The following is a 27,813-nucleotide window of genomic DNA, read 5'->3' on the forward strand; positions in this document are numbered from 1 at the left end:
AGGTCCAAACTAGTTTCTGAAACCTGAAGAGGAGTTTCTGAAATACCCAATTTCAATCCCAAACTAGAAACATTCTGTCTCACCTCTGCCATTGTATCTCAGTCTTGTTTCTTCCCCATCTTACATCCGCATCCTGAGTGTCCAAAGCTCAGACTTTCTGTGTCAGTCCCTCTACCTCAGACACTCTCATTAGCCGACTGCTCTAAAGCAGCTTCTAGGGCCACCCGTTACCTGGTGTCAAATAGTCAAGGTTCACCTTACCTGTTTCTTCCCTCCTACATGTAGAATTTCACCATCCCATCACCTAGTTTGTTTCTTCCTTGCTTCATGATCTCATCCCACATATCTCTATCCTGGACTGTTTTCTCTGAGATCTCAGTGTTCCATCAAGAACGGTCCCAGTCATGCTTTTTTAATGTATATTAGATGCTCTAGTTCTGCCCAGTAAATGCTGATCTTCTTATTCAGTGACTCATCTCTTCTCATTCCCCATCTCCATTCATTCCCTGTTCCTTGCGCTCAGCTATTCCAGCTTCTACCCCGTGTGTCATCTGCTTCCCAGTGCAACTTAGTAAATCTGCACTGGACCCATAAAAATAGAGCTCCCAATAGCTATGACAAACAGGTCAGGTCCAGAAGAATCTTCCATCTGCCTGCTGCATCTTAATGGCACACCAGCAAATTGTACTATCACCATTTCTCCTCATGCATTCACTTTCAGTGAAGGAACTTTGGGTACATACTGCAAAATCAGCAGGGAGTCCCAGACATTCCCATGCACTCCCCCAGCACAGTAGATCATGGTGTGCAGATGTTCAGTGTGCACTTTCCAGTTCATTTAGAGCCAAGGGCTCTAAAATTAACTGAAAGTAAAGCATTTTGTTTTCTAGAAGAGAACTCCTGAGAAAAAAAAGCTGCCTCTACATTACCCTCTTGTGGCAGTAAACAGGCAGTGTGCAGCAGCGTTGACAAAGACATTTCCATTTGTCAAGACACCCTTTAACTAATATATAAATTAGACTGAAGTCTGTGCTTCTTGAGCTAGAAACCTGTACTTTTTCTAGTAATTATAGTGCATTAAAGAAACTACTCCACCCTTCTCACCAAGCACTTCCAAATTCCTTACAAAGAGGAAAACAATAAGACTTCATCTTTCTGTAAGCAGTTTTTATTCTTATTCAGTCCACCCCCAAAAGACTCATGGGTAACAACGCAACATGCAAGAATTTTCACTGAAAGGACACAGCATAGGTTGCTGTGATTTCCCACTGTTTCAGCACTGTTAATCTACTTGTAAAGCACTTCCAGTTCTGGAACAGCTCCAACAGTCAAGTTGAAAGGTGAGTCCTCGTGTGTAGCCAAGGGCTGAGTCCATCACCACTGGACCTCTTGAAGCCTGCACAAGTATGAGGCAATCTCCACGTATGGTGAAAGACCAAGTAAGAAACGTTTCATTTTCTAGGGAATTTTTATTCTAAGATTCTAGGGAATCTTTATTGTCCCTTCTGTGATCTCATTTAATTAAGTGACAATTTCTTTCTACCAGCCTTGAGAAATTCAGCTCACCAGCAACATCTGTCATCTGGAAGGCTCCATAGGACTAATCCACAACCATCAGGTTGGCTGTTTGAACTCAGTGTCCTGCTGTGCCCCCAGTCAGCCCCAATCATTGCTAAGCTGCCTCACCATGGCTTCTTCTAGAGAGCCCTAACAATTCACTTACAGAACTGCTTTCCCCACCCAACTCCCCCAGAAAGCCACACATTCTTTTCTGCAATTCGAATCTGCTTCTAGTACAGAAAATTTGAGATCCGCTGTAACAACTGCATGGCTGCATGCTCCCTTTTTACACCACCCAAATGAATTACTTCAAGGGGAAACTTGTATTTCAACACTGTGCTTGACTTCTGTGAAGCATGTTCAGCTTTCAATCACTTATTTCTCACGGGAACCGTCACAACTCCCTTTCAGTTCTGCAACCCACAGCTTAAATCACACACACAGTAAATACAGCCTAACAGCTTGGTTCCTTCGCATCTTTGTATCGCTAGTCCTCTCCATGAATGATCCTCACTGCAGTCAGTGAGATTACTCACTGATTAGGGAGAACTCTGTGCATGTGAGTAGCAAAAAACACTGTATCATTAAGTGGGTATGATTTTTAGACTTTTGGGGGGTTTCCTGCAGGACCTGAATCAACCACAGTAGAAATCACAGATGTCCTTGCCTGTCCCAGTCTTGCAATACAGCATAAGTATCTTTTTGAAGACAGTCAAAGTCACTCAACAAGAACAACAGGTAATTAGGTTCTTTGTTTAGGTAATTCTGACTGGTCTTTTAAGGAGTGCTGTGTAATATTTTCCAGTATTTACAAAATCTATCCCATGGCATTCCTGTGGATGTTCTCAAAACAAGTCAACAGGAAGCTGTGCTAAACTTGCTCTGCATTTAGAAATCTGTCTTTCCCTCTCTCGGTCCATTGGATTTATTTAGCATTTTGTCTATGCTTGACTGTTTTCCAGCAAAAACTTCTAAAGACCAATGCAAATGTGAAAACCTGGTGACGTTCCAGAACTACGCAACCAACGAAGTAAGAAGACTCACGCAGCGATATATCCTTTCAGAATGTTTCTTATGCATAAGTGAAAAACAGGTTAAAAGAAATTATAACCCATCGAGTCTAAGCTGCCTCCATGGCTCAAATCAATCTACTGTAATGAAAAGCTGAACCACTTAGAGATTGTCAATCTCCAGGAAGCAGGGCTCTTCAGGCTTGAGATCCTCTTCACAGAAGGGACCAAACACATTGATCACATTAATAAGGATCTTAACTTTTAATAATTTCTACCAGTAAATACCTTCAGGATCAGCAAAGGAACGATTAGTCAAAAACCAAGCCAAACACTCTTTGCTTTGTTTACTTCATGAAATAACAAAAGATCATTTAGTAACTACAGGGATCAGCAGGTATTTCCCTTCTGGACCGCTAGGGGAAGCACCAGATATAGTAAGGCCTTTTAAATTAGATTTCCAATGTAGAGGAATCAAAGGACGAGCAGTCTGTGTAAGAATACACACAGAAAAAGAAGTTAAGTGCACACTGATAGCCCTCCTTCCACAAGCTAGCCTGTCTTTTCAAGGGAGCTGTTAGTAGAGTAGCCTTTAAGACACCTTAAAAATCCACCAGGTCTCAGGAAAACAGCAGCAAACTGGCAATGAGTTTCTCCTGTATTCTGCACCAAACATTACATACACAGCAAACTCCTGGGTTTTCTTCATAAAACCTGCTTTTGCATGATCAATTTAAGTAGGAAGAATGCATCACACCTTCTGTTTAAGCCTTCTAAGAACCATGTACATGACCAGTAAGCATGTATTTTCTGCAAAAAGCGCAGTGATATATGAGCAGTTATTTGTGTGCTTCCTGGACAAGAACAGCTTCAGACTGAAATAGTGAGGAGTTAAACCTGTCTGCCCACAGTCAGGCTAACAGAGCCCTCCAGGCTCTTGCCAGCAGTGTAACCTTTACTATTAACTTAAGACCTCCACGTGGATGGTTTATCTTGGAGATGTCTAAGAATTATGCTAGAAGCACTAGAATCACAGAATTACCAAGGTTGGAAAAGACCTCCAAGATAATCCACGTCTAACCACCCACCTATCACCAGTATTTCCCACTAAACCATATCCCTATGTACAACATCTAAACGTTTCTTTAACACCTCCAGGGATGGTGACTCCACCACCTCCCTGGGCAGCCCATTCTAGCACCTGGCCACTCTTTCAGAGTAGTTTTTTCCTAGTGTCCAACCTGAATCTCCCCAGCACAATTTGAGGCCATTCCCTATTCCTATTGCTGGTTACATGGGAGAAGAGGCCGACCGCCACCTCGCCACAACCTCCCTTCCAGCAGTTGTAGAGAGAGTAAAGTCTCTCAGCCTCCTGAACAATCCAGGTTCCTTCAGCTGCTCCCATAAGATTTGTGCTCCAGACCTAATATTATCCAAGTGTTCGTTCACTTGTTCACAAACGGAGAATATGCTGATGTACCCTCATTGTAAAGCTCAGGCTGAGTGTAACATTTAACATCCCAAGTCAGTGCACATCATCTGGGTTCTAGCAGAAATGTCATGCTCAGCAATATCTGACTCCGCCACCCAACATTTTTTACTATTACTGCATACCATCATTAGCTCTTTCCTTAACTTCTGCCTACTGGAAGAAATGACAAAGAGAATGGAAGACTTGGAAAACAGACTGAAATACTGATCAAAACGTAAAGCATATACTACACTGTGTATTTATACATACAATGTTGTGAGAGCTATTTTGTTAAATCAGTTCAAAGTAAAATAACAAATCCTTGTCTAAATTTAAAAAGTATTTTGGAGCCCTGCATCTATATGTGTTCTGTCTTGCATTGACTGCAGATAAGTTTTGAAAGTTTATATATAAAAACAATTTAGCAACTAGCAGAAATCCTCATTAAGTAGAACTTAACCAAAAGAAGCTATGCAAAACATTAAAATGCTGTTATTTTTTCATGTGAAAACTCCATGTTTTGAAGTATTTTTAAGCTATGAATTCTATTTGGATTGCTTTTCTGTACTTTCCTCCTCCACTCACTCTGTTGCTGTTTCAAGCATCCTATCTGTGTGACTATGTGTATGTACACACACACACACACAAGCAGAATAGTGCATTCACAGCAGGTTTCATACAATCTTTCCAACATGCGCAGACTGCAGAAATCAACTGAAAGCAGAAATGCAGATTAATACACCTGTGTTGAAATGGTGATGAATGTAAACAAAGTGGGAAATCTGTTGAGTTACCATAGCATCACAATCTGAAATTTCAAGGACCATTTCTCTTGCCTGATCCAGACCAGATTATGTTTCCCTCTTACAGAGGCCTTGGTCAGCATTCCATGATTCTGGAGCTTTCCTGAATACAGCTGGTATTTTAATTATAAAGACATTCTCTGGGCAATAAAACCAGCTGCACATTTGTTCATCAAACGCTAATATGAAAATGAAATATCAAGTTGCTTCCAGCCATTCTGGAAGTGTCTCAAGGCCAATTGAAGTTTTACTTCTACTCCCTTAGCAGCAAAAGCTCTCTTCTGCTAGCTTTATTTTCACACCAACAACAGTACCTAACTGTTTACTGAACTGATACAAATCCAGAGTTTAATAGGTGCATACTCCAGCTGTTTCTTCTTTGCTTCACGTGCTGGTTTGCCCCTTTAATGTCTCTAACTTGAAATACACAACCACATCCACTCCACACCAGAAACAGATAAGAGTTACAGCAAAATTAGATTTAAGTGATCATGGATAATCTAATGACCACATATGTGTACAAAGAAGCACCCTGTATTTTAATACACTTCAGAAAATAGAATGCAAGTTCTTCAGGGCTGCTGGTTCAAGTGATTGTCATTAAGTGTTCCTTTAACCACGTGTCAGCAAAATGCTATGCCCTATTTAGTACGCACTACCAGTAACAAATACATTTAAAAAGAAGTGTTAAGAAATTAAGTGTAAGTCAATCCTCTGGGGTCTCCCACCAACACCCCAAATTCGCCACTACCTCATAAGAACTTATTCCCCACGAGCACTCCAAAAAAACTAAACTAAAGAAAGCCACAGCCTGTTGGGATTTGATACTTACCACGGTCAGGTCTTACTACTGAAGGTCAACTTCTACAGTAAGCAACAGGCAAGTTTTGTCCTGTGAAGGTTACTTCTAACAGAACAAGACAGACAGCAGTGATAATGAATCTTCATTTATATAGTTTGTTCTCTAAAACCAGCAGAAGTATAATACAATACACATTTTTCTTAAAATGGATCTAAAACCAGTTTTATTGTAGAAAGACCACCTTTACAGCATTTACTTCTCACTGGTTTGTTCTGGCATGCTTCTAATGATGTCAGAGTCACCTGCAGAACAGAAACACAGAAATACGTTATTACAAGACCTACAGAAAGATCCATTCCCAGAAATAAGCAAAAAAAGATTCAATTGACTCTAAAATCAAAGCATTCAAGCAATGCAAAGACAGTCCATTAGGAAAAAAAAAAGTAATTTTGATGACTCAAAAATACTTCTAGCTGCATTTTTCTAATCCATGCACAATATGCTTGTGATAATTCTATGTATGTCACTAGCATTTTCAAAGCCAGTACTAGAGCAGCAGTCCAGTCCTGGAGGACACAATGCATAGTTTTAATATAGCGAATGTCTAGCCTCCCCTGATCACTGGAATATCAGGGCAGCGAGAATATTCGCATCGTACTACACAGCAGAAAGGCTAAGTTCCACTTCTTTAGCTTACACTTAAGCTTCCAGCTACTGTCAGAATACCAACGAGCTAAATAAAGGTTTCTAAAGAAATGGGGAATTTAAACTGATGTTACTTGGGCAACATTTGGGAGTAGTTAAAACAGAAATCTGTGCGTTTACTTAGGATGCTTTTGGTCAAATAGAACGATGTCAGATAAATTTGATTCTTGTCTTTATCAAGATTTTGGAAGGAAGATAGGAAATCACATCGTTAGGAGACTCTAGAATGAGCTTGAACAATTCTCTGGAACAAGGAGTGCAACCAAGCCACAATAATTACACACAGATTTAAGATTTTAACATTTAATATGATTTTCAACTCCAGCACTGGATTAGTATCCACCTGTATATAGCTTATTCCTTGCGTATACATAAGACAACTCACAATCCAGCAGTTTATTTTACCAAGATTCTAGATTAACAAAGTTGAACAGTAAAAGGAGCTGTATGCAAATGTAAGAAACTAATTCTTGTACTAACAAAATAAGAATAGATCTTGGTCACAGTCTAACCTAAAGGAGAACTATGACAAAGTTTGACCTCACCTCTGCACTTTACTTGCTAAGCACTGCTACTCACAGGTGAATGCAGGAACCACTGATATATACCCAATTTGTTCATTATATGGCAGAAGACACATACCTGGGTCAATAATAGCCAGCGTGCACACTCTGTAGTATTTTCCACATGCTGTGCCCAATTCAATGTTGTTGCCACTATAATGATGGACACCAGTCTTTGCAAGCATGGCGTAGTATTCAATCTCCGATTTTCTAAGATTTAAAAACTGAGTGTTAAAGTACTGACAATTTGATCGACTATACAACAAAAGCAGCTTCAACTCCCAATTACACTTCAATCCTACAGATTCTTTCTGCCTAGAAAAACATTTATTTTCTGCCAGGAATTAAAATAGTCTTCCCATTTCTCAAGGATCTGTGTTGTTTTTTTCCTGCATCTGCAGTTTCTTTAATCTGTTGATACTGCTGACAGAAAGGGACCAGAAGTTCAGTAAGGACCGTGTCAGGAGATGAAGATTACTAAAGACTTCATTCTCCTAGAACAGCAAATGTTCTATGCTTCAAACATTTTGAATTGCTATCAATTACTAGTTTTTCCTACTTGTGAAATTCTTTTCCAGTATCCAACTTTGATAAATCAGGAAGTGAGTCTCACTACACTTTCACAGAATGGCTTAGGTTGGAAGGGACCATGAAGATGTCTCAGCTCCAACCCACCAGATCAGATATGAACCTATGCCGTCACAGCGTGAAAAAGCTTACAGAATCTTCTGCAAGGTGAACTCTTTGTATGAGAAAGCTATAAAACAGCTGGAAAGCACTGTAACACATCCCGACCTAAAATCCATATACACCAAACAACTCATCATGTTTATTTCACAGCACTATGGAGTACATCTACAAGTCACTGTGCATTACCAGCTTGCACGAATCACATGCTACAGTTCTACAAAGCACCTGCCTTAGTTTTTAAACAAGAACTGTTTTTTGTACATCTGCTTACCTCAAAGCAGGACAGTTGTTGGCTAGGATGACCAACTTGGCTTTGCCTTGCCGAATCATCTTCAGAGTCTGTTTGTATCCTAGCACGTATTTACCGCTTTTCATCACCAGCTGAAGCCTGGAGTTTATGGACTCCAGGGACTTTTTCTGCAGAAGTAAGTAGAAGAGTTTCATTACACGTTATTTTACCTTCCACAAAGTGGCAGAGAACGTAAGGTGAAGAAATTCCAACCACATGCAATCTTGCCCCAGTTATCTGCAACGCAGAATTAAAAAAAGCCAGCATGCCATACTGTTACAAGAAAGCCTGTGGGTAAGCACGATGCTGGTACCATTTGCCAACTTCACAAAATATATCTTATCCATCACTTAGCACTGAAAAGCACTGCCATTGCCACCTACGTTACCCAGTCACATCATGAAGTACTTATTTTGCATTTACAAAACTTAGCCGGCCGTGTTCAAATATAAACTACCTCTGCCTTGCAAACCTGAGCCACGTTTCTAGTCTGGCACTTTGCAGGGCATGCACTAATACACGTTCCACTCGTTGGTAGAAACAAATAACCACATGCAGTAGGTGAAGACCCTCCAATAGGTGTGTGACAGCCAATAAGGAATAACGAACACCGTCATGCCAAATGAAACTCATACTTGCTACAGCAGCTTTAAGACTAGAAGTTGGCAGGAAACACAAAATCTGAACGCTGCAGCCCTTTAACCACGCTAGGAACACCGCTGCAGTCCCCCTCGCCTGCGGCTGGGGCAGGGAACCCAGGAGCAGCTAGGATGTCGCACAGGAGAGAACTGAGTACAGAGAAGCCGGCAACGAAGAGCTGCAGTGCCATGCTCAGAACTACAGCCCGGGCCCAGAGGGCCGCGACAGGCGCCTCAAGCTGCGCCCAGGTCCCCCCGCCGCCCCCGCCTCAGGCCGTGCGCGGGGCCGCTGCTCCCTACCTCAGGCCCGGCAGAGCGCCCCGGCCCCGCGGCCGCACCACCGCGCGCAGCGCCCGCCGTCGGCGGAGGCCGGAACGCCGCCACGTGAGGCCACACGCGGCCCGCTCCCACTCACCGTCTTCTTTGCGGCCACCATTGTCGCTGCCTGGCGTTAAGTCGGGCGGTACCTGGAAGACAGGAGGAGCGGGGGTCGGGTTAGCGCTGAACAGCGGCTCCTCGGGCCCGCCCGGCCGAGCCCCACTCACCGGACACGCGCCACCAAGATGGCCGGGCCGCCAGAAAGGAGCGAGCGCCCGGCGGGCACCGCCTATCCCCGCTCCACCTCTCGCGAGGACATCTCCGCACCGCCTCTCGCGAGAGCTTCCCCACACCTTCCTGCTGCTACGCACGGCCGCCATTAATGGGGCGGGATTGTGAGTGCGCGGCTGTCAGTGGTGCGGCGGCTCAATAGGAAGGGCGTTATCTCTGCCTGTTTTCCCCTCCTGCAATCCCCTGTGTTTCGCAGGGCGATTTTGTCTCTTCGTAGCCTGACGGAAGACTTTAAGCACCAATCCAGGAAGATATAAGAAAAAAATATTTTACAGTGAGGGTGGTGAGGTACTGGAATAGGTTGTCCAGTGATGTGGTTGATGCCCCATCCATGGAGACTTTAAAGGTGAGGCTGGATAAGGCCCTGTGCAACCTGATCTAATTGTGTATGCCCTGTGCATTGCAGGGCTGTTGGACTAGGCGGCCTTCAGAGGTCCCTTCCAACTCTAAGGATTCTGTCATTCTATGATTCTGCTGACACTTCACACACATAGGATATACTGAATCTTATGCAACATTGTGGTGAGGCCCTGGCACGGGCAGCCCAGAGAGCTGTGGGTGCCCCATCCCTGGAGGCATTCAAGGCCAGGCTGGATGGGGCCCTGGGCAGCCTGAGGTGGTGGGGGGGCAGCCCTGCCCATGGGTTGGGACTGGATGATCTTCAAGGTCCCTTCTAACCCAAGCCATTCTATGATTCGATGATATGAACCCCAACATATATGTGTTATGATGGATGAAATGACAAAACTAGTATGAAATCTGTTCGACATTTACCTGAGTTTGCATAAGCATGGGAGAATGTTGTGTTTGTTGAGCCTAGGAAGTTTGATGCTTTTGCCAGCATGCGTTAAGTAGTAACTAACTAAAAAGCAAAGTGAAAACATGCTGCATTGAGTCAGTGATAATGTAGCTTATTTTGATTTACAAATTGAAATCATTTGTAGTAATACATTGAGATGCCTTTCTACTGGCATAGCTACCTCTGCACTGATTTTTTTCTGGTACATACCTACACACCTCACCAAATATTTCTAGAACAGCTTTCTCAGTGGCACATGTGCCCAGTTGAACCCCATGGGGGCGATATACAAGTAATATTCACCCAAACAAACGAGTCAGTTTGCTAATCCAACCACGCTAAAGGCAGGTTTCCAGAGGACCCACACTATAACCTACATTTACTTTTTTTCAGAATTTGTAAATTCACTCAATTGTGTATTTAGCAGCCACATTTTCTTCTTGTGTGAAAATAAAAAGTTAAATATGATACAATCTGAAACGTATATTTCATACTTAAAAATAATTTCAAAACGTTCTCATCTAAACCTGGCTTTAGAGTTGTGAAAGGGTTAGCAAAGAGAAAATTGCCAAAGAATTACTGACTTGCTCAGGTGAGCCAAAAGGTTGGGCATCCATGGCTTATGTTATCTTGCTATCGCCTGTGTTATGTTGGGGTCCCCAGTACAGGAAGGATGTGGAGTGCTTGGAGTGGGTCCAGAGGAGAGCCACAAAGATGATCAGAGGGCTGGAGCACCTCTCCTGTGAGGAAAGGTTGAGGGAACTGGGCTTGTTTAGCTTGAAGAAGAGAAGGCTCCGGGGAGACCTCATTGTGGTCTTCCAGTACTTGAAGGGAGCATCTAAACAGGAAGGGGAGGGTGGATAGTGATAGGACAAGGGGGAATGGTCTTAAGCTGAGACAGGGGAGGTTTAGGTTAGATATTAGGAGGAAGCTTTTCACACAGAGGGTGGTGACGCACTGGAACAGGTTGCCCAAGGAGGTTGTGGATGCCCCATCCCTGGAGGCATTCAAGGCCAGGCTGGATGTGGCTCTGCAGCCTGGTCTGGTGGTTGGCGACCCTGCACATAGCAGGGGGGTTGGAACTGGATGATCATTGTGGTCCTTTTCAACCCGGGCCCTTCTATGATTCTATGATTCTGTGATCTAAATTTCGAAGTCCCACATCTCCTGGAGAGGGAGCTGTCTGCAAATGTGCCCTTTGCAACCTCAGATCAAATTAGGAGAAAATGTAATACTTAAGAGCTTGTAAAAGTAGTTCTTAACAGTGTCACATTTTTAAAGAAAGCAAACAAACAAACAAACAAAAATTCCTTTCTGAAAGAACTTTCCATCAGAGACTTCAGTCATTGGGACCCAAGTTGTGGCCCTAAATGTAGAATCATAGAATGGTTTGAGTTGGAAGGGTCTTTGAAGAAATCTGTATGTGTGGGGAAACACGTGCAGGAACAGGTGCTTCCAATTGTCCCTCACACCCCAAATCTCCCTTGTGTAGTTGCAAAGGCATATCCTGAGAGTCTGTGGTCCATAGAATGTCCTTTATAATTCCAGCGGGCTGTTTCAAGTCAGATGAAGGCAACATGAAAAGTAAGGAAAGGCTTTGCCATCTTGAGAGTTCTTTATTATATGGTCACTCTTTTGCTGAATGTCAGCAGCTTGAGCAGATGGGCATTTACAGTACTCTGATGGCAATGGTCCTCAAGGTGTCTCACCAACTTCCTCTTCACATATAATCGGACTGTGTAAGAAAACACCAAGTGAAGGTATTTGGAGACATAAATGAGCAGAGTGAGAGATGGAGGAGGACAGTCACCGATGGAGCATTGACCTATCTAAAAAATTGGAGAGTGCCTTTATCATTTGAGACCTGGAGGATAATGCAACAAACGGAATTCTAAGTGATCTAAAAGAAGAAAACTGTGCATGATCATAACGAAACCTCATTTTCATAGAATCATAGAACAGCCTGAGTTGAAAAGGACCACAATGATCATCTAATTTCAAACCCTCTGCCACAGGCACGGTTGCCAACCACCAGACCAGGCTGCCCACAGCCACATCCAGTCTGGCCTTGAATGCCTTCAGAGATGGGGCGTCCACAGCCTCCTTGGGCAACCTGTCATTTTCTTTGATTCTGGACTTACTGAGTCATGAGTCATTGCTGTGTTTTACCTGGAGCCATAACTTCATGATACATCAATTTCAGTAGAGATGGCAGCAAAAGCAGTTCCCACCCTGAGCTTTCTTTCTTTTTTTTCGGCGTTGTTTTTGACTGAAACCAGTAATCATTTCATAATGCTGTCCCACAGTGGTGCTGACACCAGTGATGGGATGTCCTGCTGTGGGTGGGAGGGGCACCTGGGGAGGGGGGAGGCAAAAGGGCGAGGCAGGGATCTCCTGAGGTCATATGCCCTGACGCTGGCGTATCATAACAGTGCAGTGCAAGCAATGGTAGCAGACTGTACACATCCTTGAGGAAACAGACAAATTAACAGGTTTTCCTTCACAGATGGAGCTGCCTAAGGTCATGGATGTGGTCTCTTGCAACAGTTGAGCTGCAGTCAGTAAGTACTGGATACACTGTGCGGAGGTGGACCTGTCTGTGCAGCACAGGCACATGCGTTTGTGCAGAGAAATCCCAAAGCAACTTGTTCCCCATATTGTAAAACATGAGACACTGGCCCCCGAATGCAATGATAACCATACCACCAACTTTCTAGTAGAGTAGTTGCCCTGTTTTTCTAAACATTACATGTAATCCTATGACAGTGAAGTGAAGGTCAGGGCAGTAATTATGTATGCTCCTGTAGACAGTGTGTCATCAACTGAATAATAATGCAAAATATGCAAAGATATAGTCTAGAAATATAGTTCTATTCTCTCCTACATTTTTAGCCCTATCAAAACCTCTGCACAATTATATAACAAGTTTGTGTGAACACCTGTGTTCTTTTGCACTCATCGGGGCTATTAAAAGTGACAGACTACGTTGTCTGATCATAATCACATATTATAGCAAATTCAAACATGTTCATCCAATTTTCACAGGGTCATGCACTGAATTATCCCCTTCATTGTCAGGCAAATAAATACAGATCATTGTTTCGAACCGCTGGGAATTTGGAACCCAAGTAATGTACAGGTCTGTGGAATCAGTATTCAAATCTCTGCTCGGCCATCCTTCCAATGACTTTACCATGAGAATGGAAAGGAGGAAGGAGGGGAGCTGTAGAGGACAATGGGCTGAGCAAGGAAAGAAGGTTACCTCATTAGACTACAGGGAAAATCTTGAGGTTAAATAGTGCTGTGAATATCTGGATAGCTACACACCTCAGATATGCTTTTGGTCTGTGAACGGATGTTAAGGAGTGTGTATACACTTGTATATATGCAGATATAATCAAACACATGCATACGTATATACATACACATATAGTAATCTTTAAGAGGGTGCCACTAAAACAAAATATTTACATTTTCTAAGGGCAGAATTGTGCAGAAATCCAAATACGCGGATTTCTAAAAACAGAAGGTAGTCTGATAAGAAGATCTTTGGATTCTCAGCCATTGCCCTCTCAGGCAAAATAAAGAGTTGTGTTTCAGGAGGCAGTTTTCTGCAGCTCATAAGTGACCACCGCAGAGCAGATGCAAGTGAAGCTACACAAATCTGCATCCATGGAAAGTCTGGCTTGAATTGTCTGCCACAGTAACTGTCTAGAATATCTTACTGCCTGCTCAGTACTGCTCTTCTGGGAAAGAATAGCCAAAGAGTTGAGAAAAGAAGGCAGTTTAAAACAGAAATCTCATTATTAATATACCGTTTTGAAAAGTCTGTTGTGGTTTACTAAGTCCCAGGATGTGAGTGTGTTTCTTCAGTGCTCAGAAGGCAGACATCGATTTACAGTTTCAGTAGGAATCTTTTTAGTTACTTGGGTACTGCCTTCATTTAGGGACACAGCAGGGCGGCTCAAGTTGGAGGTGGCAGGAATGCTGTGGGGAGTTGCCCTGGCTGTGGGAAGGCTGTGACGGACTTCCATCTGCCAACACAGTGCTGCAGCTGCTGGGTCACTTGGGGCTTGGCACAAGCACAAGCATAGCTTGTTGGTGCTGCTGCGCTAACCCATGCTCCAATGCCGTCTCTCCTTTCTGCCCCCAACTTCTCCAGCCACCCACCACACCCAAGAACCTCGTATCCTTTTCTATTCCATACTTCTGTCTCTCTTTCCATTCTTGAGACTCCTGCTTCCAAAGCTCTCTACCTTTCAACTTCACTAGCAGGTGCACATCCCTGCCACTTAGACCAACAGACAGCCTATCTGGCACCAGCCCCAGCCCTATCTTGCCTCCGTGGGGCTTGCTTGGGGGTGTGCACCACTTCTTGTTTGCACAGTAAAGTCTTGAGTAATGCCAGTAAAAAATGAGCACATCATCTGTCATCATAGAATCACAGAATCCTGGGAGTTGGAAGGGACTTCTGAAGGCCATCTGGTCCAACTGCCCTGAAAAGAACAGGGACGTCCACAGCTGGATCAGGTTGCTCAGGGCCTTATCCAGCAAAACTATGGAGCGGAGCAGCGAGATGTGTTTGTGTCGGCTGATCTGCAGAGGGCACACATTGTCCAGGCCTGAGGCAGTAAGTGGTGGTGGCACGGATCCCCTCAAGTGCTGTGTCACTGGAGCTCCTGCCTCCGTGTGTCCCAGAGCTGATTCACCACATTTACCCCATCCCAGAGGAGCCAGTTGCTGAGCTGCAGCCCTTATGTCCCATCTTCCTGCTGAAACAATGGAACTTCTCCATTACTTGGGAGAATGGAAGAAAGAGCACCGCGTTGCCCTTTAGTGATTGCAGGAGCTGCTGCCAAATGGTCCAAGCCATTCCTAAGCCCAGCACTATTTCTGTGCTCTACCCAAGGTCTGTTCAGGGAACACCAAGTGTGGAATCAGCCCTGTCCTTCTCAGCAAGCGCTCTCAGCTGCTGATGCATGCCCACACGTGTCCTCTGTCTCTGGCTCAGGTAAATATGGAATTCACTTCTTCACTGTTTCAGTAAGATGGATGGCAGGTGTGTTCTACACCACTTACCTTTGGTTGAAGAATGGAGAGAAGAAGAGCTGGGATTGTTCAGTCTGGAGAAGAGGAGGCTCAGGAGAGACCTTCTTGCCTTCTACAACTGCTCGAAAGGAGGCTGTGGTGAGGTGGGGGTTGGCCTCTTCTCCCAGGTAACGGTGATGTGACTAGAGGCAGCGGCTTTAAGTTGCACCAGTGGTGATTCAGCTTGGATATTAGGAAAAATGTCTTCTCAGAAAAATGGTACGATATTGGCATAGGCTGCCCAGGGAGATGGTGGAGTTGCTGTCCCTGGAGGTGTTGAAAAACCATGTGGATGTGGCACTGAGGGACGTGGTGAGTGGGCATGGTGGGAATGGGTTGGAGGTTGGATTAGATGATCTTTGGATCTTTTCTGACTTTAATGATTCTATGATTCTACGAATCACTGGATCAACCACCCCAAGGACTTGAGCAAAGAGGCCGTGGGCACAGGGGCTCCCTCTGAGCACCAGGCAGCACTGCTGTGCTGTGCGTGCCGGAGCACTGGCACAGGTTGCCCATAGGCTGTGGGGTCTCCTCCTTGGGGACCTTCAGAAGAACTAAACAGCGGACACCCGCGTGCTGAAAAACCTCTCGGCGCTCCCTCGAGAGATCGCACAGCGGGAACCCAGCCCCTCCTCGCCCCCCCGCCCCCGGCCCCGCCCGCTGCCTTCCCCTCGGAGCTGCAGAGCCATGGGCTGCTCCAGCAGCGCCCGCAGCCGCCCCCAGGAGCCCCCCAGCAACAGCGGGGCGCCGACGAGGGGTGAGCGGGGCCGGGGGTTGGGCGGGCGGTCGCGCCGGGTGCGCTCCGTGTCCCATAGGAGCTGGGGAAAACCCGAGGGGCTCTCGGCTCCTAGGGGTGTACGCCGCCGGGAGCAAACAGCCTCTCAGGTTTTCCCTAACACCTTGCAAAAATTCCGTAATATCTTGCAAATGCAATGTTTCGCCTTTTATTCTTTCCCCAACAAAGTTTGGGAACTGTTATTACAGGAACTTGCAGGTTACAATCTTGAGCTCTCCAAAACCTGCATCCCAAAGCAATGGGAAAACCTGCTTGCTTTTCAACTTACTGCATTTCTTTCCTCTCTCCTTCAGTTCTAAACACCTCCCTGCTGTCGTATTCTGGCTGCAGCACTCAAGTTTTCCACCTGCAATTGATTCTTGATTTCTTGTCCTGGAGTGCTGAGGTTTGTTGCGATTGCTGAGGTGCTGTGGGTTGTGTGGGGGGAGCGCTGAATGGGCTGCTGTGAGGCCAGCACAGGGAGCAGCCCCACTGCAGGGATGGGCAGAATGCTCCTCATGTCCTACCTGCATTGTGTTCACCTGCCAGTTGGGCCCTTACCAGCCCGATGTGTTGCTTTCTAACTGAGTTGAATAGGAGAGGAGAACTTGAAAGAGATTACTACTTCTCTGAAAGGGTGGTCAGGCACTGGAATGGGCTGCCCAGAGAGGTGGTGGAGTCACCGAGCCTGGTGGTGTTCAAAGAGCTTTTGGATGTTGTGCTGAGGGACGTGGTTTAGCGAGAACCATTGGTGAAGGGCGGATGGTTGGACTGGATGATCCTGTGGGTCTTTTCCAACCTTAGCGATTCTATGATTCTATGTCTCTAAGTGTGCTATTAGCAGAAAAAATATCTTTCCCTTCCTTCTACGGATGTGCAGCTCGCAAAACCTCAATGCTCTTTTGAAAGGGAAAAAGAAGACAAAAGTCACAGCGTTGTAGCTGTGGTCTGCTTGAATTCAGTGCACGATGTGCTGGAATTGTCTGCAGCAGGGAAAATGGATGTTATAAATGATGGCCAAATCAGAAATTATAGAGGATAAACTAAAGAAAACAATCAGGCATCGTAGGAATGCCGGCTGCCGCGTGGTATTCATTCTTGAGGATGAAGGTATTGAACAGATTACCAGGAGGGTTTGTTTCTTCCATATTAGAGAATTCTTTGCATCTCAGTTGGGAGCAGAGAAACGGTTGAAGGCTTCCCAGCAGTGCAAATGTCTCGTTGCATGAGAGGATTTTATAATCCAGTTGATCTAATTAGAGGCCTGGTGTTCATAGGAGCTGCAGGAGAATCCCAGTGCTAATTTCTGGGAGTTGTGTTGCTGTTACTCGTAGCACCAATTCAAAGCTCTGTATAATGTGCTTGCTTTTGTGGCTCATCTATTTCTGCCCATAGGCTTTCGGTGCTCCCCACTCACCTGCTGCTAAGCGAGGTGAAGGCATGAGAAGTGTCTAAAGGGATAAAAAGTAATGCATGAAAATATCAAGCCTGTTCTGTTAGCACACTCTGTGCTTTGTGGCTGCATTGGGACTTCTTGGAGGTGTGTAACTTTCATGAAGTATTACTCAACCCTAGAAGCTGCTGAAATTTGTACGGTGGATGGGCACACATGCAGTCACAGATCCCCTTGGAATATAGAGTCATAGAACAGTTTGGGTTGGAAGGGACCTTTAAGATCACCTAGTTCCAGCCCCCTGCTATAGGCAGGGACAGCTCCCTCTGGACCAGGTTGCTCACAGCCCCATCCAGCCTGGCTTTGAGTGCTTCCAGGGAGGGGGCATCCACAGCCTCGCTGGGCAACCTGTTCCAGTGTCTCACCACCCTCACAGTAAAGAATTTCTTCCTAATATCTAGTCTAAATCTGTCCTCTTCCAGTTTAAAACCATTTCCCCCTGTCCTGTTGCTACATGGGTGCAATGTGGGCTGCCTCGTACAGCTGATGTGCTGTAACCGCACCTCTGTACAGCTGCAGATCTTTGTGTAAGGGGCCTTTCACTGCGTGTGTGGTGCTTCTCAAGCCTTTGAGGGGTGTTGCAACCCTGTGTGCTGCCTTCTTTAAATCACAGCCTCGAATTCTTAGAATTGTCACACTTTGTTTTTCAAGCATCGCTAGGTGGAAAAAATCACGCAGAGAAGTTAACGGATTTAGCTATTGCCTGCTCATGCCATAACATGCATAATCTCAATGCAGTATTATAAGCAAGCCATAATACAGCTCGTGGCAATGCCTTAATAACTGATGCATTGAAGACCTGCGGTTTCACCATGTGGCTCTAAGCCTTGCTGACATCCAGCTGGCACCCAGATTAATTGCAGTGCCCGTGAGGAGGACTAGGACCACAAAGCAGCTTGGCGCCTGCTCCCCTCTGACTATCATCACAGGAGCTGAGTGGGCTGAAGAGGGCCTCCCCTGGGCATCCCTATGGCCTCCTCTGGTCCTCCACTGGGCTCAGGAGGCAGCTGAGAAAGCAAAGCGCCTGAGATGTCTGCTGGCCACTGCTCAGTATGAGGCCTGGCCCCTTACCATGTTTTTTTGGTGGGGGCTTAGCCTCCTCTCGGGTGGTTTTACAGTTCCCAGGACAAACAAGATTTTATGTGTCCTGTAGTCCAAGTTGCTTTCTGTATCTCTTGACGCCTCGTATCTCCTGGTCCTGGCCCCCTCCTGGTTCAGCTGCCCTTCCCTGTGCCTGCACACACTGACTCAGTGATGCTTCCTGGGGAGCTGCTTTGCTTGGATGCCTCAAAGGAGCTGTGAGTTTATCTGAAAAGCATCAGTATTCCAGCAGCCTGTTCGAGAGCGAGATGTGTTACATTTATTTTCACTGCCGATCTGTGTGTGTACAAATTGCCATGCAGTTCTGCTCACGAGCTTTGACACTATAGTAATAATTTTCCCAGAAAATGCAATTCATTCAGATCTCGTAATTATTACATAACATATTTTGTGCATGACCTCCCAATCTTTCGATCCTGACATTCCTTCTGAGGAGGTTAAGCTCAAGCTCTCATCAAACTGAATTTAATTAAAATGTGATTAAACCGACCTGATAGGTAGGTAGAGCTCATCCTGAGTCTTTAACATTTATCACTGAATACCTGTCAGGGCAATTTTGTCATTTCTTTCTGCATAAGTTTTGCCTGCCAAGAAGGCCTGTTGCTTCGAGTAAGTTGATGAGATGTGAAAGAAGAGGAAGTTTTATTTAGGTGAGTATTCCTGGCACTGGATGCTTTGCTGGACAAAGTCATGTCAATGACTTTTTAGCTTTTTAGCTTGGAGAAGAGAAGGCTCCGGGGAGACCTCATTGTGGTCTTCCAGTACTTGAAGGGAGCACATAAACAGGAGAAGGAACGGCTGTTTATGAGGGTGGATAGTGATAGGACAAGGGGGAATGTTTTTAAACTGAGACAGGGGAGGTTTAGGTTAGATATTAGAAAGAAGTTTTTGACACAGAGGGTGGTGACACACTGGAACAGGTTGCCCAAGGAGGCTGTGGATGCCCCATCCCTGGAGGCATTCAAGGCCAGGCTGGATGTGGCTCTGGGCAGCCTGGTCTGGTGGTTGGCGACCCTGCACATAGCAGGGGGGTTGAAACCAGATGATCACTGTGGTCCTTTTCAACCCAGGCCATTCTATGATTGTATTATTCAATGGTAGTTTAGTATTTAATAACAGAACAAAAAAAGAAATTAAAAAAAAAAAAAAACACTGATGTTTGTTTTAAGAAATAGCCATGGTCTCACACTGGGCTGAGAAGAGTATTTCCAGAGTTTGCTGTGTAGCCCATCTGGGGGAGTGATCACTCAGCATGTTGACCTCGTGCTTGCTTTGGGGCAGGAAAAGTTGCTTCCTGGAACAGCATCCCATCTTCTGGCAAAACTGCTGCACACTTCAGATCCTTAAGGTGAAATGTCAACTCTTTTCGTGTAAAATTGTATTGTACGTCACAGAATCACTGAGTTATAGGGGTTAGAAAGGACCTGTGGAGCTCATCTAGTCCAACCCCCCGCTACAGGTAGGCATCCTGGTAGGTTTTGGGCATCTCCAGAGAAGCAGAGTCCACAGCCTCTCTGGGTATGTGTGAGAGCAGCAGCTGTGGTGTGTGAGTACTGTTGGTGGCCAGGTGTGAGCTCTGACAGGCAGTGCTTGCGTGGTACAGGCCCAGCTGGGCCCATTTCTCACCTAACTGAAGTGCCCACTGAATTATCTGTAATTCTCTTTCTTTCCTTTGCCATGACTGATAGCATCATCAGGGGAGAGCTCCCCGATTGCTGATGATTACGAAACCATAGCTGACCAAACACAGCTGAACACAGTGGAGGGTGTGAGCCTGGCCTCTGAGGAGCTGAAATCAGGTGAGCACCTGCCAGGGGAAGAGGCCACAGAGCTGACTTCGGCCTTGGAGCCAAAGATTGACTCGGTCCCTGAGAGAGAGGAGCCGGAGGGTACTGAGCCACCATGTGTAGCACCGGAGCAGAGCCCAGAGCTGCCATCTGTGTGGCAAGAGGAAAGCACCAAGACTTCACCACCGGCACTGAGAGACAATGGTGGGCCACCAGGACCAACAGAGGACAGTGGGTTGGAGGAAGGCAGTGACAGCTTTGTGGTGGAAATCATCAAGAAGGTGCATATTGCTGAAGAGGACCACTTCGTTGAGGGTAACATTTGTGCTTTTGTCAATTCAGGAGACCAGATTCTGTCTCCAGAGACTTGTCAGGGGGCCCTTTTGAGTTTAGTGAGAGCCACTACTGAGCTTCCGGAGCCAGAATTTTGGCCACGGGGTCTGTCCAATGCAGAGCACATAAGGATGTGGATGGGGAAGCCTCAGGCTCACAAATGCAAGCTGTAATAAATCAGTCGTTAGCTCTGCTATTTCATTTCATGCCCTTTGTGTTCTTGGTGAGAAGCCCCACCATACCCCTCATTTAATGGCTGTGTTTCTGCTTATCTTAGACACAATGCTTCTTATCTGCTGAGACCAAAAGTTCTATTACTTAGTTACCTGTATTAATAATAAAGCAACTGTCCCTATTCACATGAAGTTGGAGGGTAGATGACTAGCTGTAGAGGAAGAAGCAGCTCTTAGATGTACCCCTGGCGTACCCCATCCTAAAGGCCTGGTGACCAAACAATCATAATGGAGACAGAGGTGGAGGACCATGGGTTGGGCTCTCCAAAGATCTCTGGGGGTTGTCAGCTTGGGACGTAGGTCAGAAGCTGCAGGCTGTGCTCTTTGGGTTGGTGCCCTGAGAACATATGTCTGGCTGTAGAAGGTGAACACTTCAGTGGAGAAATCAGCTTTCTCCTAAATGGTACACAACAGCCCAGTGAGGAATTAGATACTTCCTCAGGGAGCAGCTCTTCAGGGAATAAGCAGGTGAAGCGCACCAGAAGTATTTCTCTGCAGAGAAATGTGGTATCTGTAGACTTCTTCACTCCACATCCACCCTGAAGAAGTGCAAAATGTAGATGGACTGATTTATGGGAAGCCCAATTGCACGTGCTGCTTCTTAACCCTGGAGCTTTGCTGAGCATGAGTGTTGACTTGTCCTCCCCTCTGTCTCTTTGTAAAAGAGCTTTGTGGTTTTCTTCTACATAAAATGGAGATCTATCATTTGGAATAAGGTCTCATTTTATGTAAGAAGTAAATTATGGGTTGCCTGCTTATATAAAACGGAGTCTCACCCAGCTGAAAACTCCAGTTTCATTAATGGCCATTTCCAAGCTTCGTCGTGCAGCGCTGGAGGCAGAGCAGCACCTGCTGAGCAATGCAGTGGGACCTCCTGTACACAAAGACACCTGGAGCTGAATGTTTGCCTGGAGTTCAGTCACAGGGCTTTGGCCACCGAGCAGCTCGTGCTGCTTGCAGGGCGAGAAATGGAGTTTTGTTCTTATGTGATCAAACTAGAAATAATGTGGAATGACAGCGTGTTAACTTGTGTGCATTTTCTTTCCATGAGGTGTGTGATGAAGAGACTTTCCATTTTTATGCTCTGGTGTGTAAGATACTTAGGACTTGTTTTGTTTCCCCTTATTCTTTAGTAGCTGTGTGAGTAAAGATGAATTATGTAGCAGCTTCCCTGCTGCAGCCCAGATGGTGCAATACTGTTTCCTTCCCATTGCGAATAAAACTGCACGTACCTAAAATAAAATCCAAAACCTGGAAAAAAGTGGTTTGAACAGAGCTGGTATTTATGATGTTTAATCAAGAGAGTGCCATGGGGAATTGGTGACAGCATGGAAAGGATTTTGTGGGCATATGCCTGGATGACAGAAAGCAATGGGGAGCCTCCTGGTTGCTCTTTGCTGACCCAATGAGCTCTGTACCTCTGTGCAGTGCCCCTGTGAGGGGTGCTGAAGGGCTGCCAAAGCAAAATCAGGAAGGAGCTGGGGCACGCAGCACTTCTACAGAGGATCCTAATTTGATCTCCATCATTACTGTTCCCAGGTGAGACGGGAGAACAGGTGGAAACTGAGCTGCTCAGTCAGATAGTAAGTGGAGGGCCTGAAACAAAAGAAGAGGAAACAGGAGAAGCTGTGGATGGTGCAGCAGCGACAGAGATAGGTATGTTGACAGAGGAGGGAAGGACTGCATGGGTTATTGTTCAGGAGACAGAAGCTGTGCTGTCCCTAGGGTGCACATCTTGTCACCCCTGTCCCTGGGTACAGCTGCTGCTTTTTGCAGTTTATGACAACAGTCAAATATTTTTATTCACGTTAAGCAATATTGTTGCTTTCTGCTAAGTACGATTATGCTTTTGTCATGGGCTATCTTGATACAATACATTCCAGCCCAAGGCATTCTGTGATTCTGTGATAAGTTATCCATGTTTGAGGAGAGTGTTAGACTGTAACATGTAGTCTGTGAAAACAGAAACCAAAGTTAAAATCATGACTCGCTCATTACTATTTGCCACGCTTGCTTTTACGGGTTAATGCCTTAACACTGCTGTGTGATTCCATTCTATGGTGAGCATCCCACTTGTTTTCATTATCAGATGAAATCAGCAGTGTAGCACTGGGATGGAGGCATGTTGCACAGCAAACACAGTCACGTGGGGAGAAGCAGAAATGACAGGGCAAATGAATTGCCTTTGGAGAATCATAACAGCAGCTAAGGGGATCATGTGAGGGGACAGGACTAGGACTATCCCTCCAGCAGACTTAGAAATTATATTCACTTTTCTGGTGCCACATTCTTTCTGCAAGTTATTTCTTCTCCCTCAGCGCTCACTGAGGATCCTACGCTCACTGGGAGTTCACCATGTAAGGCCGCAGTTGTGTGGGTGTTTATGTGCCCCAGGAAGCAGTCATCGCCCAGTGGCATTGCCAGGATGCAGAAAAGGCTGGGGGGACAGCATGGGCCCTCTCTCCTAATGACTGGCACATGTAACTGTGCTCCCAGTGTCTCTGGGTTATTGAGCGCTCCTAGGGTTCAGCTTCAGCAGGGGGGCCTTAAACCACTGCCTTTCATGGCTTCACGATGAGCCTCTCACACCTGGGTAAGTCTTTGGTCTCCTAGCACTGCTAAGTGTATGCTCTGGCCCTTGAGGCATAGAGCCCTCCAGCAGTCCAGCGAGTCACTCTACACCCATCATCCTTCATCATGTGATGATTACAGCTTTCCTGAGACGCTTCCTGTATTTGCTTGTCTTAGCAGTAGTCTCATCAACAGTATTTCTAGGGATGCAGGAAGAGCAGCCCCACTTCTATCTCTGTAGCACAGCTCGGATGGGAGCATGCAGACTGCTCAGCCAACAGCCGAGAGCAAGAAGAGCAAACAGCACTAAGAATGGGACAGTGACCATTTACATCTGGGATGCTGTTATGTAAGGAAGCAATTCTTCCATCTTGAAAGGATATTGAAGAACTAAAGGTTCTGGGCAGGGAAGCAAGATCGCTGAAGGGAATGGAAACATTCGTATGCTGTGAGAGATCAAAGCATTCCAAGCCTTTGCCTCTGAGAGGATATGACTGAAAGGATGTCAGCTGATTGCAGCACAAAATAAACAGTGCTTTAAAGGTAGTTGAGGTTCAGCTCTGAACAAGGGAACGCGCTCTAAGGGTGTTGAATGGCTCTCTGGATTTCACACAGATAAAACCTAGAAGAAGGCGGCTGTACCCGAATGGGGTGGGGGGAGAGGAAGCTCAGCCTGTGGCTGCTTCACGTCCAGACAGAACATCCTTACAGATCGTGGAGAAAAGCAGATGCCCCCTTCATGCTGTGATGCTTCAGGGAACTTGCACCTTCAATTCCTGTAGGATATACTGAATATCAAGCTTTATCCTAAATTAATTGTCACGTTATTTTTCTCCGTGTGTTTCAGAGACAACGAGTAACAAAGACTAGAAGCTACGTCTGTATGAACATCCTCTTCTTGGGCCAGCCCTTCTGTCCACATAGAAGCTTTTTAATTTTGCTGCATTGGAAAAATAGAGCTTTTATAGACGGAGCCACGAACCAGAATAAGAAACATCAAAAGAGGTTTTATATAATATATATGTTATTGAAGTCGAGCTGCCAGGACTTCAAGTGTTTGAAATACCTGGTACCTCCCTGACCTGGCACCTCCCTGCCACAGAGTGCCTTCCGTACATCGCCAGCACAGCGGGATGATTCCGACAGATGTATAACCATCCAGTTTTCCATTAGGAGTCTTTCCAGGTTCTAACTTCAAACCTCTGAAACCTTCAGCATTACATAGGATAAAGAATATAGTGTAGACTGGTTTTAGTTTTATTTTAATGGTAGCGCAAGCAGAAAGTCAGAAAGGGAAGTCCTGCTTCTGAGAACTCCTCTACATGCAGGCAGTCCCTCTGAGTGCCTGCACAGCCAGGTGATGGAGCTGCTGCAGTGAGCTGCACTCAGAGGACTGGAACCCAAACTGCCTGTTTGCTGGGTGTAACTAAATGCAAAGGTTAGTTTTTCAGGCAGTGAAAGATACACAGTTAACCAAGTAGGTGCCTTCTGCTAACTCCATTTTTAAACATATTTATTGAAAGGAGAAAAAAAGGCATTTTTAACCAGGAGGAGAATGCTTTAGTCTTCTAAGATCTGGCATACTTAAAATACAAATTCACAGTTGTTAGCACGCATGGTGATTAATAGGGCATCTTTAGCGATGTAGCTCCTAACATATGCTCATGGCTTCTAAAATAGATACCAAACCAGTGACTTCTATAAGCCTGATCCCATAGGAGAGGTCACTGTTCCATACCCCCATTTCTCCAGGAGAAACACGTATTCAGGAATGGCGTTATGTTCCAGAATGCTAAGGAAGCATTTCAGAGCTGAAGCTGAATGACAAAACCTTCCAACAAATTTCACGTTGAAAAGAGGCTCCAAATACAATTGGTGTTAAGGATCTGATAGAGTAGAACTTTGATCTGATGGTGAGTGATGCAAAGGGACTTTGTATTATTATTGGAGACTGTTCGGGAGACCCTCTGGCATAAGGAAGTAGAACATGGAGGAAAGGTCAAGCATCTCACAAGGGCAAATGTTGCTATAGCTTTACTGTACAAAAGGACTTCAACAAATTTTATTGTCAGCAGCAAATAATCAATCTCCTCTGAGCTACATTTTGTGCTGCACATGCATACCTGACTCCAGCTGATCTTGGTCTGTATTAAATATTTTAATTGATATCCCTGGCCTATCAGCTTTTTCTACTTTAGCTGATATTCCTTAGCCATACTGCTGTATTTAAGGTTTTCTGCCTGTCAGCAGTCTTTTCAGACTGCAGCTATCTTGTCAGCTTCCTGTAAGGTCACCTTTCTGCAGGCATACACTCCAGGGTCCCCCACCTCCAGCAGTTCCAGTGGTTGGGTCCCTCTTGTATGCTGGGGATTTGGTTTGACTACCAGCACCTGAACTGGCACCATCCAGTTCCCAAATACAGGGAGTCTGCTATGCTGACTGCTTGAAAGTTACATGTTAGATCCAGAGATGCAGTTTGACTGGCCGTATTGAAAGATTTAAAAGCAGAACTGATGGCATTTCCATGATGGAGGCAACATTAACAGCACCTGCAGAGACAGCACTTGAAAACAAAATAGGGAGATATAAGAGAGTCAGGATAACCTGTTCACCTCAGAATCAGTCTTGCTGCCACCAATATACACTCTTACCTACAATATACACTCTTACCTCCTTATTCAACTTTTTCAATCATTAGAAGCAATGCTAATTGGAAGCAAGAGGAGGGTTACCCCATCAGTGACTCAGCAGGTCAGCCCTTCTCTGTCATCTTCAGTCTTTACATATCTTGTAATTACAGTATATGAAAGCTATGTTATCTTTTCCTTCCCAAAAAGTGAAATATACTTGACACTGTGCTAAATGTGAAATGTTAATTATATAAATTACAAGATCAGACCTCAGATGCTAGACTTATGCTGAACATCCCTCCCTTGACAAATAAGACAATCACTATCCCGCTGAGGCCTGGTATTTATGGTCTTTAAGCTACTAAAATGTGTACCATGCCTAAAGGGCCAAAATGTATGCAGTTATTTGCTTCTGCAATCCTCAGGACATCACAGAAATTGCCAAGGGCAGAAATTGGTCTGTGGATCACACAGCTTTCTGAGCTTAAATGCTGAGAAGGGGATATGCTCTGACACCTGTTTATAAGATACAGCTGCAGAGCTAGTACGAGGTACCTTAGCATTTTATTTTAAACATCACCAAAATAAAAATGTATTTTCGTAAATGTGTATCAAAAGCTAGACAGTCTTAAGTCTCAAACTTCCTCCAACCTAGCACTTACTATTCCATGCTATACTAAGTGTTGAAGAGAATCACAGAATGGCCTGGATTGAAAAGGACCACAGTGATCATTGAGTTTCAACCCCTCTGCTATGTGCAGGATCACCAACCACCAGACGAGGCTGCCCAGAGCCACATCCAGCCTGGCCTTGAATGCCTCCAGGGATGGGGCATCCACAACCTCCTTGGGCAACCTGTTCCAGTGCGTCACCACCCTCTTTGTCAAGAACTTCCTCCTGATATCCAACCTAAACCACCCGTCTCAGTTTAAGACCATTCCCCTTGTCCTATCACTATCCACCCTTGTGAACAGTCATTCTCTCTCCTGTTTAGGAGGAATAGGACCCTTGATTGAATAAATCTCCAGTCTAACTGGAAAGGTAGACATTTTGTTTCAAGTACTGAAAGCCATAGCCTTAAAGAAGGTAAATTTGGACCCCGCAGACTCTATGCAGACAAACATGCTCGTGTTAGCATCCCAGAAGATACTCAGCAATCTGGCTTGGAAAAGTTGGCTCTTCTACTCAACGCATAACTTCTTTCAGATGAATACTGCATCGAGAGAAAGGTGCCTGTAGCAGAAGATTAGGGCAGGTTAAGTTTTAACAGAGAACAAAGTTTTATTAAAATTGCCTACCAAGCTTTATTTTTGCATTGTTTAATCTGTAGGGAACATAATCATTAGGAGAGAAAAAAAGCTACTAAAAGAAAACCCTGGGAGAACGTGCAAATTTAGGAACTGCTTTGCTTTCACAGAACTAGAAGACCTCATTTTGTTTCATGCTAGCAGCTCAGTCTAGCAATCAAACAAAAACTCAGCTTACCTTAATTCCATTTATAACTGGATTTATTAAGTATTTTATACTTTGCTGAACTAAGACCAAGGAGGTCCTCACAACACTTGTGTTTCATGTTGGATAATCATATTGCTCTGCTTTTTAAAATAAAAAACAGAATCAAGAAATAGAACAACCGCTTTAAAAAAAATAAAGCTTTAAACATCTATGGGAGGCTGATTGTTTGTGTTAAGAACTGCTATGTTATTGCTGTAAGTAGAGCTTTTTTCAGTTATTCAATAATTTATCTACCTGAAGAATACATATTTAGGCCTGAGACATTCAGGAAACCACACATCTGGACTCCAGCTAACAGCTAGCTAACATTAAAGCTAAAAGTGGATTTTAAGTCCTTACTACAGAATGGCACCTACTTACTAACAATAAATATTTTTAATGATGT

The 27,813-nt window shown here is 45.0% G+C and overlaps 3 protein-coding genes and 1 non-coding gene across 20 annotated transcripts in view; 2 read left to right on the plus strand and 2 right to left on the minus strand.

Moving 5' to 3' along the window:
* Positions 1-4,552, plus strand: part of MATN2 (matrilin 2) — a 69,560-nt gene extending 65,008 nt beyond the window's left edge. For 7 of the 11 annotated variants that reach the window (XM_040695902.2, XM_025148052.3, XM_025148053.3 and 4 more), the window contains 4 exons: positions 1,547-1,618; positions 2,188-2,298; positions 2,523-2,612; positions 4,217-4,552. In XM_040695902.2, coding sequence (XP_040551836.1) covers positions 1,547-1,618; positions 2,188-2,298; positions 2,523-2,612; positions 4,217-4,269 — 326 coding nt within the window. In that variant the 3' untranslated portion in view covers positions 4,270-4,552. The remainder of the gene's footprint in view (positions 1-1,546; positions 1,619-2,187; positions 2,299-2,522; positions 2,613-4,216) is intronic. The other 4 variants (XM_040695904.2, XM_025148057.3, XM_025148056.3 and 1 more) reach the window with 2 other exon arrangements.
* A 1,219-nt stretch (positions 4,553-5,771) lies between these two features.
* On the minus strand, positions 5,772-9,115 carry RPL30 (ribosomal protein L30). Its single transcript, NM_001007967.2, has 5 exons — positions 9,077-9,115; positions 8,947-8,998; positions 7,876-8,021; positions 6,994-7,124; positions 5,772-5,948 (listed from the first exon to the last, which is right to left on the minus strand). Exons 2-5 carry the CDS (start codon positions 8,965-8,967, stop codon positions 5,899-5,901), a joined length of 348 nt encoding a protein of 115 aa, NP_001007968.1. The 5' UTR covers positions 8,968-8,998; positions 9,077-9,115; the 3' UTR covers positions 5,772-5,898.
* LOC112531988 lies at positions 6,165-6,299 on the minus strand. The gene has a single exon (XR_003074188.2). It is a non-coding gene; the product is annotated as a small nucleolar RNA SNORA72 (small nucleolar RNA).
* A 115-nt stretch (positions 9,116-9,230) lies between the features above and the next one.
* On the plus strand, positions 9,231-27,579 carry ERICH5 (glutamate rich 5). 7 transcript variants are annotated; one of them, XR_005857590.2, is made up of 7 exons: positions 9,231-9,486; positions 12,446-12,500; positions 14,849-14,950; positions 16,120-16,211; positions 20,048-20,461; positions 22,252-22,368; positions 24,131-27,579. XR_005857590.2 is itself a non-coding variant. In XM_040695911.2 (5 exons), the coding sequence occupies exons 2-5, from the start codon at positions 14,746-14,748 to the stop codon at positions 24,151-24,153; spliced, it is 759 nt and encodes a 252-aa protein (XP_040551845.1). In that variant the 5' UTR covers positions 9,231-9,486; positions 12,446-14,745; the 3' UTR covers positions 24,154-27,579. The 7 variants fall into 7 exon arrangements, 2 of the variants coding, with proteins under 2 accessions (XP_040551845.1, XP_004940017.3); XR_005857588.2 differs by having other exon boundaries at positions 12,446-14,950; XR_006938544.1 differs by lacking the exon at positions 16,120-16,211.
* The last annotated feature ends 234 nt before the right edge of the window (positions 27,580-27,813 follow it).

The sequence above is a fragment of the Gallus gallus genome, chromosome 2 (genome assembly GCF_016699485.2).
Source record: "Gallus gallus isolate bGalGal1 chromosome 2, bGalGal1.mat.broiler.GRCg7b, whole genome shotgun sequence".
Taxonomy (NCBI): Eukaryota; Metazoa; Chordata; class Aves; order Galliformes; family Phasianidae; genus Gallus; species Gallus gallus.